At 41.6% G+C, this 22,190-nt stretch overlaps 2 protein-coding genes across 2 annotated transcripts in view; one reads left to right on the top strand and one right to left on the bottom strand.

The window, feature by feature from the left end:
- LOC119739814 (DNA-directed RNA polymerase II subunit RPB2) overlaps positions 1-11,097 on the top strand; it is a 30,355-nt gene extending 19,258 nt beyond the window's left edge. Inside the window, exons 14-22 of the mRNA XM_038214897.1 lie at positions 952-1,217; positions 2,106-2,197; positions 3,692-3,813; positions 4,925-5,053; positions 5,286-5,375; positions 6,409-6,630; positions 7,305-7,465; positions 8,270-8,465; positions 8,648-11,097. Of these exons, the coding sequence (XP_038070825.1) occupies positions 952-1,217; positions 2,106-2,197; positions 3,692-3,813; positions 4,925-5,053; positions 5,286-5,375; positions 6,409-6,630; positions 7,305-7,465; positions 8,270-8,465; positions 8,648-8,752 (1,383 nt within the window). The 3' untranslated portion in view covers positions 8,753-11,097. The remainder of the gene's footprint in view (positions 1-951; positions 1,218-2,105; positions 2,198-3,691; positions 3,814-4,924; positions 5,054-5,285; positions 5,376-6,408; positions 6,631-7,304; positions 7,466-8,269; positions 8,466-8,647) is intronic.
- A 547-nt stretch (positions 11,098-11,644) lies between these two features.
- LOC119740104 (cilia- and flagella-associated protein 46-like) overlaps positions 11,645-22,190 on the bottom strand; it is a gene marked incomplete at its 5' end in the record, with an annotated part of 52,298 nt that continues 41,752 nt past the window's right edge. The window contains 9 exons of the mRNA XM_038215305.1: positions 11,645-12,877; positions 15,051-15,187; positions 16,965-17,046; positions 17,504-17,616; positions 18,205-18,307; positions 18,724-18,759; positions 19,511-19,571; positions 20,083-20,165; positions 21,698-21,909. Of these exons, the coding sequence (XP_038071233.1) occupies positions 12,432-12,877; positions 15,051-15,187; positions 16,965-17,046; positions 17,504-17,616; positions 18,205-18,307; positions 18,724-18,759; positions 19,511-19,571; positions 20,083-20,165; positions 21,698-21,909 (1,273 nt within the window). The remainder of the gene's footprint in view (positions 12,878-15,050; positions 15,188-16,964; positions 17,047-17,503; positions 17,617-18,204; positions 18,308-18,723; positions 18,760-19,510; positions 19,572-20,082; positions 20,166-21,697; positions 21,910-22,190) is intronic.

Below are 22,190 nucleotides of genomic sequence, written 5' to 3'. Positions count from 1 at the left end.
GCCTTGTGCCACGGCATACCACAGCTGGCAACTGCATTCCAATGAGGATTAGCGGCCGCGGCCATGACCGCTTCCCGAGCGCATGGGGTTAATAACTGGCTACAGGAAACTACAGGAACTCCACAGGATGTCACGCTTATCCCCTGATCAGTAAATGATGCCAAATGTCGCACTTAAACGAGCAACGATGAACACCTTGTACTTAAAAAGTTTAATGTAATCATGTGATTTAAATTTATGTACATTTATGTAAAATTACAACATTATTCATGCTCAGCAGCTATTTTGGGGTTATCTAAAGTCCTGTGGGTTTCCTGATATAATCCACTTCAATGAAAACATGCTTGTCAATTTTTTTTCTGAATTAGTTCAAATTAAACCTGAAACCTGGTAAGTCATCTGATTAGTGGTGTAGTACGGGAACCTGGTACCCTATTGAGTTAAAACAAGGGTACCCATTAAAGAAACCCAACCACAAAAATTCAAATCCCAGAAGTTACCTAAAAGGCTTTGTAGCTATACATGTTCGTTGTAAACTGCAACTTTCGCAGTTTTGGTTTTCCATGTAGCCAGGTTTTTATTTTGAAAAGTCCCAACAAATGGCATCGAAATTTTACTAAATGATTTGTAAAGTTGGTTACGGGTGCCTGACCCCATAATCTGGAACCGGTTCCTGACATCAGCAGTCGGATACAAGGGTGCCCGGTTCCCATGCACATCCCTACATTTGATTATATGTAGTGGTTCCTGCTGGCTTTCATGCATAACTTCATCATTACAAGCTATTGATTGCAGTACTTGCTTCTATATAAGATGTATAATTGGCTAACCAACCCTTGCCTGTGGACTTGGTCCCAACTGAGAAAGCTTGTACTGAGTATACAAATTTAAAAAAATGAAATTGTTAAAAGACAAACCAAATGTTAAAATGTTTCCCCCTTTCTCCCCCAGTCTCCGCGTAACACCTACCAGTCCGCTATGGGTAAGCAGGCCATGGGAGTCTACATCACCAACTACCACGTCCGCATGGACACCCTAGCCCACGTGTTGTACTACCCGCAGAAACCACTGACCACCACACGGTCCATGGAGTACCTGAGATTCAGAGAGCTGCCGGCTGGTATTAACTCCATCGTGGCTATTGCTTCATACACTGGCTACAACCAGGAAGACTCGGTCATCCTGAATTCTGCAGCTGTGGATAGAGGATTTTTTAGGTTAGTGTCAGACATTTTTTCTGGATTTTTTTCAAAAAGTTTCCTTTTGAAATGTGGAATTCCTGAGACTTTCCCATGAAGGTGTCATTTAACCCTAATGCCCATATTTGTTAGGATGTAACCTCAATCCTGAAAAATCATACGGTAATCACTGTCAATATGTTGAGGCAGAGCCAGTGACATCCTGGAGCAGTGCGGAGGATTTCAAGTATAATCTAGGCCTAAATTTATGCATGGTTGAGCATAAACAACACAAGGTCCGCCCAAGACCTTGACACAGTGCATCCTTTGAAATCAGCAACACATTTTTGCCATGTAGCCTCAATCCTGCAAAATCCTCCATTTTGCAAAGATGATTCTGGAGGATTTGGGAAAGCAGGGTTAATCTAAAGGTTTGTGTAGAATAAAAGGAATTGGAATTTTAAGGGGTGCCTTTTTAGGCAAATGCTAACATATCTCAAATTAGGTTTTGCCCTTCACTGACGTTTTTAAAACTGTATACTCAGTGTATGACCTCCCGAGTGAAAGTTGGAAAAAAATCACTCGGGTGGGACTCGAACCCACGACCTCCTGCTTTCTAGTGCAGATGTGTTTAAAAAACGTCGGTGAAGGGCAAAACCTAACTTGATTTATATCACCCCGACGCAAAATTCCATCTTATAATTGCTAACATATCGTGGACCCTACATTGCTCTATGGACTAAGGTGGCCCCAAACCCTCTGCTGATTATTTCATGAATTTTTCATTTTCTGAAGTGTTACCTATACTCAACAGATTACCTCAAAGGATGTTGAAGTATGGTAGCTATGGAAAAAAGTTGTTATGCAAAACTTGATGTGTACAAAGACTTTTGAAGAGGAGTAATATCTCATTCTTCTTTCCATCAGGTCAGTGTTCTACCGTTCCTACAAAGACTCCGAGTCTAAGAAGATGGATCAGGAAGAGTATTTTGAAAAGCCTACCCGAGAAACTTGTAGAGGTAAACAGAATGTGACATGCAATTAAAGAGATTATTTCCTTAACCTCTGATGCAGACATACATTCTGTGCTAAGTAGTCCTTTCAGTCAAAATCAATCAATGACTGTTTTCGACAGTTAAGAATTCCCAGCCTACACAAAGTAGGATTGACTGGCTGTGACTGTTGATGTAACTTGATACAGCTATGCTTTGACTGGGTAATTGATCAGCCAGCTGTGCCCAAAACTTGCCTGCTTTGTCTGTTCATGGTCTGTTGACTGAGTTTGACTAGTCACACTGCTTGCTTGACATATGATCTGACTGTTGGTGACTAGCAGGTGTTACAAGTTTAAAGCAGGGGAAGTGGATGGAAATTTTGACTGTCTGTGACTGTTCAAATGGCAGGAGGTTTAAAGTTGTATTCTCTGTGCTTTTCAATAAACTCTAAATTTTTGGAGTGCACAACATTCTATACAATCAAATCACATTGGCTATTCAGTGGAAGTCTGCTCATGCTCTAGCCTTCACAATTCATTGATTGTGTAACTTGTTAACATAATAATCGGAGCATACGTTTAGGTTGTTCCAACTCAATATTGATTGGCAAAGAACAATGGGTAAGTTGGCCAACAGAGAGGGGTGCAAACCGGTAAATAGGCCAAAATCCATCCGCCGAGCTCATGAATAAAAGTTATACCCTCAAAATATTCTATATTAGAGAAGTCTGAGCGCCGTAAAATTGGGGAATTGAAGAGATTTGGTAATGAACCTCTGGCCCGGACTTGGGGCTTCCAATTTTGAGCATTTTGGATGCTATTGGGCTCGAAAGTGGTACTATATTGCCATGTTGTGGAGGGATCGTTTTTCAAGATGGCTACTTTTCCGCTTTGGAGAAAATAGGGGTTGTCTTCTTTGGGTGAGAATATCTTGAAAAGTCAATGGTCAACCCACCAAAAAATGAAAAAAAAACAAAAGATTACATGTTGATCAGCATTTTTCTGTGCAGCTTGAATACCTGTGAGAGTTCCGAGTATTTTTAAAAGAATTTTGAAGTATGGGCATTTAGCACTAGTGTCTATGGGAATTTATTTGCAGGGTTGCATCCAGAGATTGCTGGCATGTTCATTTCCTTTCATCCCCTTTGCTGCAACTTGGACCACATTGACATATCATCCCTTTCAATTAACTGTCTATATCTCTGGATGTAGGTGTCCAAATGAGATAGGGCAAACAGCATTGTGTAGAGAAATAATCATTCGTATACAAGTTATTATTAAACAAAATAGGAGCTAGTATTTTTAAATATTATTTTCTCTAAATGTATCATTTTTTTGATACACACTGTACTATTTCAAACTTTTGGGTCAAGGTGAGACTGACGCAAGTTTGATTCACAAGTGACAGTCGGTCAGGAACAAAGAGCACTATAGGCTTGCCCCTCATGTTATGTATGAGGTGTAATAATCTGAAGTCAAGATATCTGACGGCATCTCCTTGTTTCCTTGCTATCACCAGGGATGCGGCCAGCCGTCTATGACAAGCTGGAGGAGGATGGTATCATTCCCCCAGGCACTCGTGTCTCTGGAGACGACGTCCTCATTGGCAAGACCATCACTGAGCCAGAGGATGATGATGAGGTACCAGACAAACAGGAATTCATAGCTTGCTAGCAAATTTGCTTCATTTCATTCTGGTCTCGATAGCAGACCCTGGAATGAGTAACTGGCTTCCCATGATCGGATTTGAAATCAAAATAACAAGTCATTGATGTGTATCATATGTTTAATGTTGACTTTCAACATTGTGTTGATATTTACTTGTCTTCCTAAAAAAAATGCCTTTTTTGCATTTTGCCAACTACTTTATCATAAAAATAGTAATTTGTCACGTTTGTTTTCGTATCTAACGTGGCAACACATTGATACAGTCTAGTACCCTGTACACTCTCATTGCGAACCTCATTTTAAAATTTAAGATTTTTGCCTTTTCAATGATCCAATACCAGGATACATGTAAGTAGTAGCGTACTAGTAGAAGTGGGAAACAGGTTGTCGATACTGCACATAAGAATATGAGCCCCACCCCTCAACCAAAGCACCTCACAGATTATTCAGTCCGATAGTTTAAATATCTGGGGTAATTTGTAGTTTGTCCTACAACTCCTACAAATGATGCCCTATCCGCTCCGTTCACAAGTACCCCCTCACCGGCAGAGAAAGTTTAGTTGGGGGTGACGGACCGACGCCATCTTGCCTGACTGCAATTTTGCTGCGACACGCGGCCGTATGTACCACTGTGTGTACACAGTACAAATCCCCTTGTGTACGTGCGTCACACGCACACAACCAGCTAAATGTCAACCAGCTAAATGTCCCGCCCATGGGACGTCGTTGCTAGGTAAAAAAGGGCGCCCTCTTTCGTTGGCGCATGGAGCCCATACAATGGGCCTATAGATATCTCTTAAATGACGTCACTGCCTACAGATTGTCACGTGCATCAGCATTTTGGGTGTCAAATTTTCGTGACGCGCATCGGCTGCGCCGTATTTCAAGAAAATTCCAAGCATCAAGTTTGTGGTTAAGAACATTTTACACACTGCGTGCACACGTACCTGATGGTGTTGAATACGCAGTTGTAATTTTCTTACAAAGATGGCTGTCTTGGAGAGGGTCTATTGTTACACTTGTCTATGAATTGTCCTGGATATTCAATGGGATTGCTCCTAACACGTTGCATGTGCATTTACAGCTGGAGGGTACCAGTAAACGGTATACCAAGCGAGACTGCAGTACGTTCATGCGACGCACGGAGACCGGGATCATTGATCAAGTCATGGTCAGCATCAACCAGGAAGGCTACAAGTTCTGCAAGATCAAGGTCAGAATTAAAGGGTTCATGACATGACTTTTACATCGGCACATATTTGTGTTTATAACCTTGGACCACTGTAGGCCAATGAAAGCATAGTATCCAAGACATGATATGTTCTGCGGTATCAAACAACAGATGACTCCAGTACATGAGAGTGTTTGGCGACTGAACAAATTGCATCTGTTGAGATAAATGATGTTTTGTTAATTTTTTGGATGCCATTTTTGTTTTCTTAAAGGTTCGATCAGTGCGTACTCCTCAAATCGGAGATAAGTTTGCCAGTCGGCACGGGCAGAAGGGTACCTGCGGCATGAAATACAGACCAGAGGTAATTGTCTCTCCAGCTGTTCCGACAGTGTTTAAGAAAATCAGTTCTATATTTACTTCTGACTGTGTTTAAGTAAATCAGTTTGGTACAGTTACTTCTGACAGTGTTTAAGTACATCAGTGCTATATTTAAACTTGGGATAATCACAGCAGATCACAAGTATGGGGGGCCATGATGATCAAATTTACAATTTGTAATTAAGCATGAAATCAAAAAAAAAATGGAAATATATAGGGCTGTGCATCGGAACCGGGTACCCGACTAACTGACTGCTGAATGTCTCAGGAACGGGTTCCAGATTATAGTATCGAGCACCCGTAACCAACTGTAAATGTTACTTAGTAACTTCTCAGACTATGAAAAAGAAAGGTTTTGAATGTCATTTGTGGAGAATTTCCAAAATGAAAACCAGGCTACATGGAAAAACAAAACAGATTGATGTTCATGACGCTTGCGAAAATGCAATTTACACTGTAAAGCTACATGTATTGAGCCCACTGAACACAATCTTGTTGTACATGTATGTGGTAGTGTTATCATGCAGACCTTAATGAACAATCTGTAAAGCAACTTCCTACATTTGAATTTGGGTTTCTTTAACGGGCATGTGGGTAATCGTGTTTTTTTCTGTCGGGTACCCGATTCCCATACAACCTGTAAATGTACACCCGTAGAAATATAGGTTGCATATAATTTGGTGAAAACTGCATGACTTGCCCTCAGTAAACAAGAGGCCAGAACAAACAAGTGAGCTGCTATATACTAGTACAGATACATCGTAGTTTGAAGGGAAGTTCCACAAAAATTGTGGTCCTTTGGTAGTCAAATGCAGCCAGTGTGGAGGGACCAGTAATTTTGCACTACTTTCCCAAAATAATCCATGTTATATTTGATTTACTACCTTCATAGAATGGAGGGAAAAAAATTCAACTGCCGTCCCTATGTACACTCAAAATTTTAGGGTCTGTCGGTTACCAGAAACATTTGTTGGGAGAGACTAATTAATTGGTATTGTTGTACTGCACCTGTTCAGGACATGCCGTTCACCTGTGAAGGTATCACCCCAGACATCATCATCAACCCCCACGCCATCCCTAGCCGTATGACCGTTGGTCACTTGATTGAGTGCCTCCAGGGCAAAGTATCGGCCAACAAGGGAGAGATCGGTGATGCCACACCGTTCAACGACTCGGTCAACGTGCAGAAGATATCGGACCTGCTGCATGAGTATGGGTACCATCAGAGAGGCAATGAGGTAGGGACTTGCTTATAAAGATAACCTTACGTTATCCGTCTATTTCTGACACATTACGTCCAGTTTATAGGAAATCCGTGTATTTCCGACACCTTACGTTAAGTTCATTGTAAATCCGTCTATTTCCAACACCTTACGTCCAGTTTTTAGGAAATTCATGTATTTCCGACACCTTGCGTTAATTTGATGGGAAATCTGTCTATTTCTGACACCTTATGTTAAGTATATAGGAAATCCGTGTATTTCTGACACCTTACATGAAGTGTATAGGAAATCTGTCTATTTCCAACACCTTATGTGAAGTAAATCGGTCTGACTGGGCCTGGGCCAATAACGCACAATGAACCATTTGCCGTACGGCCGTATTCGGAAATAGAAGTACACGTACTAGTACTCGGCATACAAGTACTCGTACTCGCACTCGGGAAGTACAAGTACTCGTACTCGGAGACTTGTACTTGTACTCGGAAGTACAAGTACTCGTACTCGTACTCGTACTCAGTAACCTAAGTACTCGGCAGTACTCTGTACTCGGAAAAAAGTACGTGACTATAACACTGGTGGAATTCTATGATGGTGAAGGAATTTGACCCCCACATGTGACAGCCCACAATCAATCTCAGTCATTCATTTCCTGCCAGCCTTTTGACCCTACTGTGTTGTTTTTCTTTCAGGTGCTTCATTGCGGTTTTACTGGCCGCAAGATTGGCGTGCAAGTCTTCCTTGGTCCGACCTACTACCAGCGTCTGAAGCACATGGTGGATGATAAGATCCACTCTAGAGCACGAGGGCCCGTGCAGATCCTGAACAGACAGCCTATGGAGGGCAGATCACGGTAATGTCCAGATCAATTCCTTGTTTAGATATGTGCTTCAACAAACTTGAAAAAGTTTGTGAGGCGTTCTGGCAAACTGAGACAGAACTGGCACAGGCCATTATTGGAAAAAACTGCAAAGAAACAATTTTTGGGGGGGATTTTCAGATTGATTGACATTTGTAATATTGGTATGCCTACTACACATTTAAAGAAATAGTATAATGTCATGGAATATCAAAAGAGTTTTTTAGGAAAAAAACAATTGGCATCTCTCATTTTCACAAATACAAAACTTGAAACTGTAAAGGCCTTTTTCACGGTAATTTTCTTTTTTGACATGGTAATAATTGCAAACTTTAAACAGCCATAACTTGCCAACGGAATAACTGTCTGATTGAAGTGAAACAACCAGTGTTGCAAGGAGAATATTATTCTCTTTCCTAATACCGTAATTGCCAATACTCATTTCAACCTCTGCTCATGTTGCCAGAACACATAGAGCAGTGCATAGGCTCGACTAAAGTAAATCATCTATTCAATTGGTTCGGAAAGGCTATTGACTGGAAGTCTTTTCATGCATATGGTGTAGGCAATTGGCCAGATATAGCCCAGTATGTGGTAATCCTATACAATAGCACTGCCCAGCTCGCTTCTCCAGCCAGAAAACAGTCTTTTAAGTCACAATTAACAGTTAGTGAGTTGGCTACAAAGATGACTATATGCTTACCCTGGGCTCACTAGGACCAGCAGAAAGATATAAGGACAGTATGAACCTTGTATTGTCTAAAGGGAACAATTATTATTATTTTTTTTCAATTTCAGTGATGGCGGTCTACGTTTCGGTGAAATGGAACGCGATTGTCAGATTTCTCATGGCTCGGCCCAGTTCTTGAGGGAGCGACTGTTTGAGGTATCGGACCCCTACCGAGTCCATGTCTGTAACCTGTGCGGACTCATGGCCATCGCCAACCTGAGGAACAACACATTTGAGTGCCGGGGCTGCAAGAATAAAACACAGGTACGGAAACCTAGCCCTTCCACCCATCACCTAACCAACTGCAGCCAATTTCACAAAACAGTGCATAATCGACTTGCCCAATGGCATTTGCAAAATAGATTTCTGAAAATGTCAAAGAATTTTCAGCATCTGTTGATAATGCTGGAAATCTGCTCTTTTTTTCCCCCCTATTCTTGATGCAGATTTCCCAGATCCGTCTGCCCTATGCCTGCAAGCTGCTCTTCCAAGAGTTGATGGCCATGAGCATTGCGCCACGGATGATGGTCCTGCCAGAGGGAAAAACATAAAGGAAAACAAGTCCCCCCCCAGAGATGGAATCCTACAGGGACAATAGCATTGGAAGTTCATGTTGCCAGTTATGTTCATCCCTAAAAGATGCCCTGTTTAAAGGGATGATGGTACCCTTAGAAAAGGTCTCTCAGAGCATGAAATCATAATTATTTATACAGAATCTCAATGAAAAGACTCAGATTTGTTCGTCCTTACCCTCCAGGCATGTACTTTTCTTCAAAGTGGAACAGGGAAAAGCATCTGAAAATATCTCTCTCGGAAGATGGAATCCTGATTGAAAAGTACTGTAGTGGAATTCTGTTCCCAGTTTTGCTCATTCTAATTGATAAGGCACACAAAGCAAGAAAATATTGTTGTATGGAAGTGTCTTAGGGACCGTGACCATTCAGCCCTGGTATTAAGAGGGCCCCCCGGCACCCCGTCCGGTCTTCAGCCCAGTCTCGTCCGGTACATGGTCCTGTCTGACCAGAAGTTTTGAAGTCAGTCAGGCGCATTAATTTATTGCCCTTCAGAGAACGTCCAGAGCAGAACAATAGCAGACTTACCGGATTAAAGATAAAATCCTTCCATAATGACTTGGTAATTTACGGTCCCATTGTGCACGAAACCACATGGCAGGGGTTTTGATCTGTGCTGACGAAAGTTTTCTATTGTTTCGCGCAGAGAGATGAAAACCACAAGCGGGTTTCTTCTGGGATATATTACATGTGTCAATACTTGCAAACAATAGACCCCAGGATAGAGGAGTTCCTGATTAGCAACAGGACTAGCTCCTGGGCCGGTACAAGAGGACTTCTTGGGACGGGACGAGCTAAACCGGGGGGCCCTTTTCATACCGGGGCTGAATGGTCACGGGCCCTTATAGAAGATATGATCGTTAATGGAAAAGTAATGTTATAATTTAGTTTTCCAACTGTGATTATCCCGATTAAATGGGCATATAGCTTTTCCTTCAGTCAGCTGATGACTAATCACTGTCAGTGACATAGGAAACTGTGAAAGGGAAGGATAATAATGAGCAGCTTAGATGGAAAGTGTTGGTCATATGGAAACCTTGAAAAAGCTGTGACTTAATTCTTTGTGTATGGGAGGCCCGTGCATGGGCTCAAAATACACCTGCTTGAGCTGACAAACTGGAAAACAAGCTTGAACTTTGCGTAGACGTTGTTCTTCATGCTATCGTTCGGCAATTGAACCTGTTCTTAACGAGTTTAAAATTAGCTTGATAGCAATACCGTGAGAAAATCCTGGATGTGTTTTGATATAGAAATTCTCCAAGATGGACAACAGTTGGCATTTATGCTACAAGGTTTATACGTGTATTTGGTGCTCAATGGAAACGCATCAGCATGGAATTCACATGGAAACAAGTGAACACAGAGTTGACCAAACCAATTATTGAAAGTATTTATTTCATTAGTTTTTATGAAAACAATTCACATCAAATTTTCATTGCGCAAACAGTGTATTGCAATGCCAAATACATATTTCAACTTCAATGCTAATAGAACAAATTCATTGTTAATTTTAAGAATTAGAAGAAAATCTATAAGGCACCTACAGTGACGCACATTTACAATGTAATACAAAGGTTCTATGGACGGATGACAAGGATGAATACAAAATTGCATCTAGCTGAGGAAGATTAAACATGTGCATAGTGTACAGGGCGGGTCATGTAAATCATTTCATGAAATGCTGTTGAAATGACTAATTGTTAGCTCAAGACTACCAAATTTGCACAACGTCATATCCAAAACTGTTTTGACTAAATATTTTTGGTGCATCCTGAGCTACAAAGTAACACATTTTTTTAGTTCGACCTTTGAAATGGCATAAAGAGCAGATAGTACATGCCAATACAATTCACTGTCACTTGACTGTTGCAGATGTACCAAATGACTCCAGAGTGTTAAGATGTTGTTCTAGTAAATAGGCATTAATTCATAGATTATGCCTGTCTGAAACCAAGTAAATTTGGGTCGAGACGGTGTAACGTTGCTCAAGTACCTTGTCCAAACAAAATGTGTGCTGCAAGTCCAAGTGCGTGTATTATCAGGCATTTTAGAGAAAAATTCCAAAGTCACAAGACTTTGTACAGTGTTTATCAATTTCTAATGGCATTTATGAGAAGAAAAAAACGAGGCATGCCTGTATTAAGCATTTAAAATTGATTGTGCTGGGTCATTTTTGTAGGATCCATTTTTTTTGTTTAAAAGTTTAAACAACTTTCCCACTTTCCATCATGGACACTGTATATAAAACTAAAAGTACATGTAAATATTATGTTTCCGAACAAGTTTTTTGAATAAACTGTCAGCTAAACTGCTGGTGAAAATAATTGTGTGTCGTCAATTGTTAATGTTCGTAACAGAATTGTATTAACTAGTGCAGTGCCCGTCTAAAATGTGCATGTTCGGGAAGCGCAAATTGCTTTGCCGCTGGTATAGGTTGCATACTTGCAGAGTTTTGGAGAACTGCTCGTGCAAACAACGCACGCGATTCAATGGTGTTGTTTTCACAGGTTGTCAAAGTTTCACACTTACGTCAAAGTTTGTGCCAAGTTTGAAGTTCGACCACCTACAATGGTCGCTCAGTCGACTGTAAAAATAATGTGCCCGTGTACATACGAAAACATGGTATGCAGTGCTATTCACCCGTACTGGACAATGTATCGCCCTACAATGCACGTGCCCGTCCTTTTTGCATTGTTTGCGTCATATTGAGCACGTGCGCTTTAGCTTAAACATGACGTAAACAATTGAAAAGAACGGCAGTGCGTGGTGTTATGTTCTAAGCTGCCACGTTTGCCTCCGAAAACACTGCTTTTTTGCAGCTTTTTCGAGAACCGCTCATCCAAACCACTTCAAACTTGGCACTGCACTTTCTGTGGCCCCGAGCAATACACCCGCCGATTTTCAACTCCATACGGTGCCCGGTTCTGGAGATAATCGACGGACAGACAGACAGACAGAGATTCCTTGAATTATAGTAATATGAGGGTCAACTGTAATTCCAACACTGCCCCACTCCAGGATCTGTCACGGCTGACCTGACTGAGCCATGAGAATGACTTCCAAGTTGATGGAACGACCTAGGGCTAGCTCTAGCTGACTCGGGGAAGCTAATGGCATGTACACAAAGGCTATGCAATCTAAATGGCAAAGAAAATGTAAAGACAACAAATATGCCATGCCATGTCATATTACATGCAATGCCCAGGGATGTAAGTGGACTCGTAACATTCTTACTGTGATTGAGGTCCAAAAACTCTGAGAAAAATGCGGAGCCAACACCCAGTGCTGGGTTGGCAGGATTATGACTACTATACACAGCAGCACTGGTAGTGACCATTTAATATGCCATCTGATGAAGAATTTGCGATTATTTTATGTGAAACTAAGCCTAGTTTACTGCAACGGTGTGATGTGGTCAATTATGGGGAAACTGATTGGTCAGGTGGTACTTTGACATCATACGATCAGAACCTATATTGAGAACCGGTCGGTAATTACTAGTACTCTCTTGTTCTTACAAATTTTGTAATGTTAGAATATATAATTCGGGGATATGCATTAAAATATAAACACCCACTTTCAATAACACAATCTATCAAATTCAAAAACCAAAGCAAACAACATTAACAAAAACCTCTCAACCTCAGAAATCTAAGCCTTACTGAACCTGGGTCACCATCAGATTGGGCAACCCGTAACACACATAATTGAACCAATGCCTGCTGATCAACTCCAGCTCTTCGTTCCCAGCTAACTGCTCTCTGCTGGTCGTGTCGGTCGCTGAACCCTGAACTTTGACCTCAGTCACCTGACTGATCTTCCTCTCTTCCTTCTTGCCTTTGGTCTTGGCGCTCTTGCCCTCTTCACCTTTAACCTTTGCCTTTCCACCATCGTCGCCTTTGCCCTTTACGTTTTTAGACTTGTCTCCTTTTCCGTCGCTGCCGCTACTGTTGGCTTTCTGGGGCTGCGAGGCGACGCTGTTTTTGCCGTCGTTTTTGTCATCAGCTCCTTCACCTTCTTCTTCTTCCTCTCCTTCCTGCTTCCAGGTCGGGATGAACATCCGGCGGACTGTTTGGCCAGACGTCCTTCCAATCTCCAAGAGAGCTGTTAGGTTCAATCGGTAAAAACAACAAATTAAATATCTAAGTTTGTTAATGTACCCTGCCGGAGATGTTTTGTCGTCATTAGTTATACCTTAGGGAGACAGCGGACTTTAGGGAGACATTTCAGTGTCTCCAAATGTCACAACTCCTATTTTGTAGATGCACAATTTTAATGTTGCAAATCAATTTTATCGACTGAACGATAAAATATCTTACACGCAGCACGAATGGTTTTTATGTTTAATGATTTATTGGAGATCATGAATAATGCATTAATGAGCGGATTGGCTAGCCCAGCAGCAACGTGGTTAGACAGAGGCAAGGTGTGGGCTGTTGTCACGTGGAGAAGACCACTTCGTTGCAGTAACTGAATGTGGAAACATCGTTATCGCTATTCTCCTGTTCAGCTTCAAGTTATACTTCGAAATTTATCCGAAGTTGTCTTCGAATTTCTTAAAGTAGTTTCGTTGTCTGGTTGACGTTGGATCTCATTGAGTAACTTCCAAGAATGCCTAAATCCACCCGGTCATCAACTCCAGCAACTCCAGCTGCGAACAGGATGGATGCCGGCATTGGCAGGAGGCAGCGCGGGAGACCCCGTACACGGGCCACGCAGTCTGGGGTGAGGGCACGTCGTGTTCGGATTGACGATGTGCCGACGCCGGTGGTCAGAAGTCAGCACCCGGCGTTAGGACAACCGGAGCTGCCGATCGAACCTGCACCAGGACCGAGTGGATCTGAGAGCCAACAAGCAAGGCGGGGTGAGTCTGGCGTGTCATCTTTGCCTGCAATGAACATTAATCACGCTTCTTTTTGCGAGCCAGCCACGAGTATTCGGATGTAAGTGCTCTGAAGACTTTTGCTGCCACTTAGCGGTTTCTCGGCGCTTCTTTGCGGAGTTTTTCCCAACGGGATTTTGACTCTTCATTTTGGCAAACAGGAAGAGTGGGTTTACCTTGAGGGTTTTTTCACTCCGTAAAAAGTGTGGGAAAGCGCGACTGTGGTCGTGGGACAGGGTTCGGCAAGCCATATTCCAGGGTCGCTGAGCCTGTCCAGTGAAATGTGTTGACATTGATTTATAATTGTTTAATTCCAAACCTTTACAACAATAACCCAGCCTGTGCCGGCTAGGGTTTGCTTCCACGAAGTCGGTTCCGATCGCGAAGCATTCCAATTATTTATGCCAGCGAACTTTGTGTTTCAATTAAGGCAATTACTTTAAAAGTTTCTACAAGTGTCCTATCAATTACGGAGCAATTTAGAAGGGGCGTGTATATACCACAGATGGTTTTCGGAGTGGGGGACCGTTATTACCCCAGGTACGGTTTAAAGTGGATCCGGAGTGGGGGCCCGGTTATGTACCCCAGGTTCGGTGGGTCTGATCAACCCAATGGTTTGTAAGAGTCAGTTTGCCCAAAGGATTTCAGCAATGAAAGACTGGTATCTGGCCGTCTATTTATGTTGGTGGTGCGGTATGGTAAAACGGAAAACAAAACATGCTTTGATTTGTCATGAAGATTTAATAAACACATTCAGGCTGCGGCAAATCCAATATATTGGTTAATGATGTTTTGATTGTACATGTATTCGTGTCTGAGTGTAATAGGCTAGATCGATTGCTCATGGTCCAAAACGTGAATATACCAGAATTTGTGCAGGTAGGATAAGGGAAAAGTGGTTAGGGATCATTAAAGTTTGACACATTTTGTGCACAACCCTATTGGAATGTCTCCCTGATCGAGGTACCAATTCCCGTAATATCAATACATAGTAAAGTCTGTCCCGAGCCAATGTGGCCCATCAGGCCGGCGTTTATCTCTGGTTTCTGTAGCATGAAACAACTGACCATTTATACTCCTGGGTGGAGAGAGGCAAGTGGGGTGAAGTGGCTTGAAGGACACAACATATGACCAGCAGCTGGATTCGAACCCCTGACCCTCTGATCATGAGTCACGAACCCTAACCACTAGGCCACACTCCACCCCTGATCAATACATATGACAAACTAATTATTTCAATAGATATGATACTAATTCAGTCACATGATGTTTCACACATGCGTCCTGCAGAAGAAAATTTTGTGACCAGATTTGTGAACTGACTTCGTCTAGCAATGGATTTGACCAAAACTCTGCCCTCACCAAACCCATCCCACTAAACCACTAGGTCCTTACATTTCATGAGTGTCTGGAACTTGTTGGCGTTGTGCTGCAGCGTGCAGTGCCACTGGTTTGCCATGACGCAGCTAGCCCCGCTCAGACTCAGAAGCATCGATGTCTCCACCGATTTCTCCAGGGATAACTCGTTTTTGCTGAAAACAAGAGTGGATGTGTCATGAAATCGATTACAACTTGGGAATAAGTTGTTAGATGTGAGGCGTTATGAGACGGAACTGGGCACGATTTTCAGATTTATTGGCTGTTTCGGCAACCGGCCGAAACAGCCTTTGTTTTCGTTAAAGTTTTTTTTTTTTCTTCTTGACTTTTTCAGCCATTCTTCATAGCATTTGAACACGTTTTTACAGTGGAAGGCACTTTAAGCAATAAAATCAATCCGATTGACTTTATACTTGGCACACACTTAGACCAGCATCTGAAGTTGTGTGCCGAACATTGACGTCATCATGACGTCATCACGAGTCACGTGACGTCACATTATATGCGATTTTTCTGTTGTGACCATTTTCTAGCAGAATTCGGCTAGATCTGACAGATTGGGCTATATCTCCAGAACTACATAGACCAGGATGTCTTATAGATGAAAATTAACTTAACGTCATGATGACGTCATCACGTGACATATGACGTCAGATAAAAAAAACCATATTTTGAAGGCCTATATCTCCAGAACTGCAAGTCCGATTGAGTTGAAACTTGGTATGTATATGTACCTACACCGGGAAGCGTTATAGATGAAAAATGAAGTGACGTCACGATGACATCATCACATGACATGTGACGTCATATTAAACGTGCATATTTTGAAGGCCGATATCTATAGAACTGCAGGTCCGATTGGGTTGAAACTTGGTATGTACCTAAGCCGGGAAGTGTTGTAGATGAAAATTGAAGTGACGTCATGATGACGTCATCACATGACATGTGACGTCATTATTCAAAACCCTATGAGAATGTTATCACATATCATATGCCACCATTTATTATGAACAGAACTACACATCCTTCCTTGATGGAACTTATACTTGAAACTTTACATGTCACACGTCGCAAAAAATTACCGAAACAGCCCTATGTTTGTCCACAAACATAAATCTAGTTGATATTTGAAATCTCTTATATGTAACTTGTAATCTAACATATTTTACAGACACAGTATAACAATTGTGGAATAGCTGTGTTTTTAAGGAAAAACAACTGGCATCTTTCATTGTCACGAATACAAAATCTCAAAACTTTAAAGGCCATTTTTTCAGTATTTCACTTTTTGGACTTGTTGATTAACGCAAACTTTAAACAGCCATAACTTGTCAACGGAATGTCCCATTGAAATGCAACAAACAGTATTGTGAGGAGAATTTTATTCTCTTTCCGAATATCCACCAACCCTCAATCCAAACTCTGCCCAGCGCTGTCTCATTTTGCCAGAACGCCTCACATATTTAACAATTTTTGACTGCTGCTGCTTAGTGATGTGGGACATGCTTGCTTTAGGTAGCCATGGAATCTGAGACAAAGTCAAAGTTAATGCATCTTCAAGGGTTTAAACAAAACACGTCCAACATCACTTTCATGACAGTAAAAAAAACATTTAAGGCCAAAAAAAAAAAATAGTCGGTCTCTGGTCAGCGCTCGTCGATTTTAACCATGCGCGTCAATCTTTTTTTTTCCAAAATGTTCCAAAAAAAAAAAAAAAAAAAAAAAAGCAAAATAGTACCCCACCTTATCTGTACAATCCAAGCTTGAACAACAAAAAAAAAGCCAAAAAAAAAAAAAAAAGGGCTGCGTCGCCGCATCAATTCTGGAACTTTGGTCCGACCAGAGACCGATTATTTTTTTTTTTGGCCTAAGAGAATTTGGGTTCATGCTAATCATTTAAATACAGCAGTCAAATTTTGGACTGAATTTTACTTTTTTTGGACGTCAATCTTGGACTGCCGCATGAAACTCTCGCTCGTCTGCACCAGATCCAGCAGTATCACTAACTGGCATTCTGTTGATTAAACAAAACAAATTCTTTCAGATGATTAAAAATACAAGACAACAGCTCTAGACCCAAAACATTTCTCTCGAGCCAAATAATAATGAACATACAAAATCAGGGAAAAAAGAAAATAAAGTAAATTTGTTTGTTTTTTTGGTTACAATTCTTTATCTCAAATTAAAAAACAAGACAACAGCTTTAGACCTAAAAGATTAGCGCAATTTGTGCTACAGACGAATCTGGGCATGTGACCACTGTACAGTCATAAGGCTCCATTTTTTAATGGAGAAACCATTGTGTACTTTTTTAAAAAGGCTACTGCCCCGTGACAGGTTATCTGAACAATAACAAGTACAATGCTTTGCCACTAAAAGGGGCTATCATGATACATCTGATAGCGTGCTCGGGCTTTAGCACAATGTTTCCGCTGCTTACTGTTAAGCAGTGCCAAGACATTGATTCTTACCCGAGAGATTCATAGGAGCCAGTTTCTGAGGAGAGAGATGAGAGAAGAACTTCTCCAGTCCGTAGAAGATGAAAGCAGCACACTCACGGAACTGCTCCTCCCATTCACCAACACTGTACAGCAAAGAAACAAAAAAAAAGAATGAAAATAAATGAGTACACAATGTAAAAGTATATAGTAACAGCACTGTATCGGTAAAGGGCAAAATACCACCTTGGTTTTTTTCCCTGCAAATTCTGAAAAGGGGTTGACCCCCCCATGCAACTGTCAAGTTTGCCATAATGCTATCTTCATCTCCAATAGAGTCCAAGCCTCTTTGACGCAGACAAATTTCAAACCACAGTCAATGCTGAAACTCTCGGTTCTAAGCCATTATTATTAAGACATTTAGGAATTTTCTATTTTAATATGTGCCACAAATTAGGGAGCAGTGATATGCAATTTGAAATTCTATAATCCAGCTTCTTCAGAATGTCAAAAAAGCAGGGCTGCATTTGTACAACAACTTGAGTCTTCCAAATCTTGCGAGTCTTGTTTTTTTCCTTCTTTGCAACAAATATCTTTCTTATGTCTTACTAAGATAAACCAAAAAAAATGCCAACACAACGCCAGAAATTGAAGTTCTTTCATTTCCTTAAGAGTACACAATAATCAGGAATTAAACCGAGATGGTATTTTTGTTGGTTGTCTGTTCATTTTACCTTGGAACATGTTCACTGCCGGTAATGCCTTCCCAACGTGCTGAGAACTGGTTGTTGTAAAGCTTCAAGGCTTCTTGGAGCTCATACACAGGATAGCCAGCTTCTGGATGTCATCAAAAGAACAAGAAATGATATATGTGAGACGCGTTCTGTCCAAATCAGACACTTCTGGGCAACCGGCCGAAAAAGGGCGTATTATGTGTTATTAAAATCTTCTCCTTTTCAATGACAGTTAACTTTTTGAGATATGGGCTTCCCAGGCAAAATTATGCCCCTTTCAAGTACGTGGTCTCAGAAACAGGAAATTGCCTGATGAAAGCATTCTTGAACTGAAGTTTATTTGAGGTTCATCAAATTTAAAATTATTCTGCACAGTCACATGCAAAGTAATGGTATTACAAATACTATTTTTCAGTAAAGTTCAAAAATATTTATAAAGAACTGATTCCAGCAAGTGGCTAAATATTGAAACAAAAATGAAGCAATTGCAAAAATTGAAAATGTTTTGCAAATCTTTACCTTCTCCTGGGCAGTCATAATGTGGATCAATGACATCTGTTCAATGACACACTTGAAGGAAAATAATCAATCTAAAACTATGCTGATAATACACAAAAATGCTAATTTTTTATATTTCCGACATTTGGCATCTTTCAAATTGTCATGCTTCCCACACTATTATACATTGTGTCTGGAGACATACATTTGAATGACATCAAGTTGAGATTAAAGTTAAGATTGACAAAGAAATTAGCAGGTGCTGAATTTGTATCTGAAACCTCAGAGTACCAAACTGGTAGTCTCCAAATTTGTCCCCTTTAAAGGGAGGATTAACTTCCCAGTTTTGCAGGCTTTCTGGTGATGCTGGCATTGTACTTTAGCATTATCCCTGCCAAAATGGCACATTAGGGTTTATTATTTCTGTCTTACGTATCTTTATCAAAATTGAAAAAGACAAATTTAAAGACTGCCAAAGTAGAGCTGGATAGCTCAGTTGGTAGAGTAGTGATGTGGTGATGTGTTGCGGAGGTTGCTGGCTCGAATCCCACTCCACTCATTTTTTTTCAACCTCAAACTGATTAAATCAGTAGGCCTACTACTCCGTTTCCCTCAGTGGTTGATTTGATGATTTGAAATATAAACTTGAATTTTCTCTGAGTGATCTCTGATCACCATTTGCCAGATCTGCATCATTGCTAGTTTTGCTACCCGCAGGGCTATAGAAAACTCAGTGGCTAGATCACCAATGCACTGTATTATGATCCAGTCAATTAAATTTCACATAGATTGTGAATTTAAAGGATACATTTGAAGCTGTGGGTGTCAATGGGCAGGCAACCAGGTGGGACTGGGCGATCAATTGGCACCTGCAGAAACAATATACATGTACCGGGTATATCATTCATTATGTTATCAATAGTCAATTTTGTTAAGCAAATAAGGGTAGGGTAACATTTCAATTCGGTGGTTGGGTGGTAATGCTTCTACACTTGTAAGGAGGAAGTCATAGGTTCAAGTCTTACCTGAACTAGATTGTGGATTTTTTTCTCCGCTGGGAAACATTGAGTACACTTTTTTTTTTATTTCAATTTGGTTTGAACTGATGAGCCTGCATTGCACAATTCTGAAGCAAGAGGTGCAGCCAATGCTGGAGGCAAAGCCTGGCTTTTGCAAATGCCACATGGAGATAACAAATGGCCAATTTCATGGAACTTCTAATTATCACAAAAATTTGTTAAGCACAGAAAGTATCTGCTCATTAAATGCAGGTTACCAGTCAAAATGCAATGCAACCAATATTGCACGTGACTGGTTCCCAACCGCGTTTCGCTTAGCACATGAATTTGCTAAGCAATGAGTGTTTTTCTGTCAACCTACCATCTTGACTCCTTTAGCCTTGTCTTTAGCTGCCTTGATCTTAGCTGCTTCTTTCTTCTTCTTGTCGTCACTACTTGCTTCCTCTGTCAAAAAGAAGGCCAAAACTGATTATTATATTGTCTCCGACACTGATGACTGTGGAGCGCTGTGGTCCAGTGCTTATGGTGTTCAACTCATGTGCCATGGTACGTGAGTTCGGACCTTAACGGGGAAAATGGTGCTTGTGTTCTTGGGCAAGACACTTTACTACAATTGTTTCTCTACAATGGGTACCTGTGAAGGCAGAGACCAGGTTGCACTGATCTCGAGCTGCTGCAGAAAAATGGTCTCCTGGCCTGATGAACAGGGGTAATAATTGTGCAGCATTTTTAAACCTTTGGTATAACGCGCTATATAAGCATCACATTTTTATTATTATTATGTCCCCACAAGTCCATCACATGTCCCCACAAGTCCATCACAAGTCCCCACAAGTCCATCACATATCCCCACAAGTCCATCACATATCCCCACAAGTCCATCACATGTTTCCACAAGTCCATCACATGTTTCCACAAGTCCATCGCAACGTCCCCACAAGTCCATCACAAGCCCCCACAAGTCCATCCAAGTCCCCACAAGTCCATCACAAGTCCGCACAAGTCCATCACATGTCCCCACAAGTCCATCACAAGTCCCCACAAGTCCATCCAAGTCCCCACAAGTCCATCACAAGTCCATCACATGTCCCCACAAGTCCATCACATGTCCCCACAAGTCCATCACAAGTCCCCACAAGTCCATCACAAGTCCCCACAAGTCCATCACAAGTCCATCACAAGTCCCCACAAGTCCATCACAAGTCCATCACATGTCCCCACACGTCCATCACATGTCCCCACAAGTCCATCACATGTCCCCACAAGTCCATCACAAGTCCATCACAAGTCCCCACAAGTCCATCACAAGTCCCCACAAGTCCATCACATGTCCCCACAAGTCCATCACATGTCCCCACAAGTCCATCACATGTCCCCACAAGTCCCCACAAGTCCATCACAAGTCCAAACAAGTTCACTACAAGTCACTTTCTTTTCCATGCATGCAACACAAGGATTTGTTGTTTGGGCCCTCAAAGAGACGGAATGCCGGAATGATTTTTTTTCTCCAAAACATGAAAACGTCAGAGATCCAATAGCCATCCCTGTTCCCTGGCATCCCTGTTCAAAGTGACCTTGGTGGTCCGGTCCTTAAGACATCTGCTACAGTGTTGCAGTCGAGTCTGTCATAAATCTGGTCACAAGTAAATCACAAGTCCTTTCACAAGTCTAGCCACAACTAACAGGGGATGAATAATGACAATGGATTGCCTTTGCCACAGTTCGTTTGAAGAGCTTGCCACTTGACTCGAGACTGAAGGACTTGTGATGGACTTACGAGGACTCATGATGGCTTTGCGATGCACTTGACTACAACACTGATCTGCACTAGTAAGCAGGAGGTCATACTCATGGGTTCGATCTCATCCGAGCAAGCTTGTTAACTTTCTGTTCTTTAAAAAAAAATCTTGGATAGCACTGAAGTTCAAAATTATGTCAGTTAAGAACAAAACTAGATATGAAAACCTCTGGGTTACCTTCTGGTTCCTTGTGGATGCGATGGTACAGCATCTGCAGGGAGAAGTCACGAGATAGGGAGGTGATAGCTGGAGAAGAGAAGATTGCCAAGGCTTCTAGAGGCATCTCTAGGAGCCACTTATCAGCCAGAAGGATGACGCATTCCTCTGGGGAAGTGGAGGTCGATGGATCTGAACGAGATGTTGGAGCGGGTCCTGGTGTCTCCAAAGCTCTGGGGAAAATCAATTTAATCCATTGTTATTTTACTCTGCCAATTGCAATTCTTTTTATTTTGATGGGGAACTGCCAACATTGGCCTGGATAGTTCAGCTGGTAGAGCATTGGTACGCTATTCCAGAAGTCGCAGGTTCAAACCCTGCTCCGGTCAATTTCTTTGTGCAATTTTATAATACATTTCCATTTTGATCAATTTCATATCATATGTATTTGTCATCCAACCTTAAATGTGGCACATGCCTTGTTTGTATGCGTGACGGCCAATTTACTCAGCGG

The sequence above is a fragment of the Patiria miniata genome, unplaced genomic scaffold, assembly GCF_015706575.1.
Source record: "Patiria miniata isolate m_02_andy unplaced genomic scaffold, ASM1570657v1 HiC_scaffold_4, whole genome shotgun sequence".
Taxonomy (NCBI): domain Eukaryota; kingdom Metazoa; phylum Echinodermata; class Asteroidea; order Valvatida; family Asterinidae; genus Patiria; species Patiria miniata.
The sequence above is the reverse complement of the archived record's forward strand: the minus strand, read 5'-3'. Positions and strand labels throughout refer to the sequence as shown.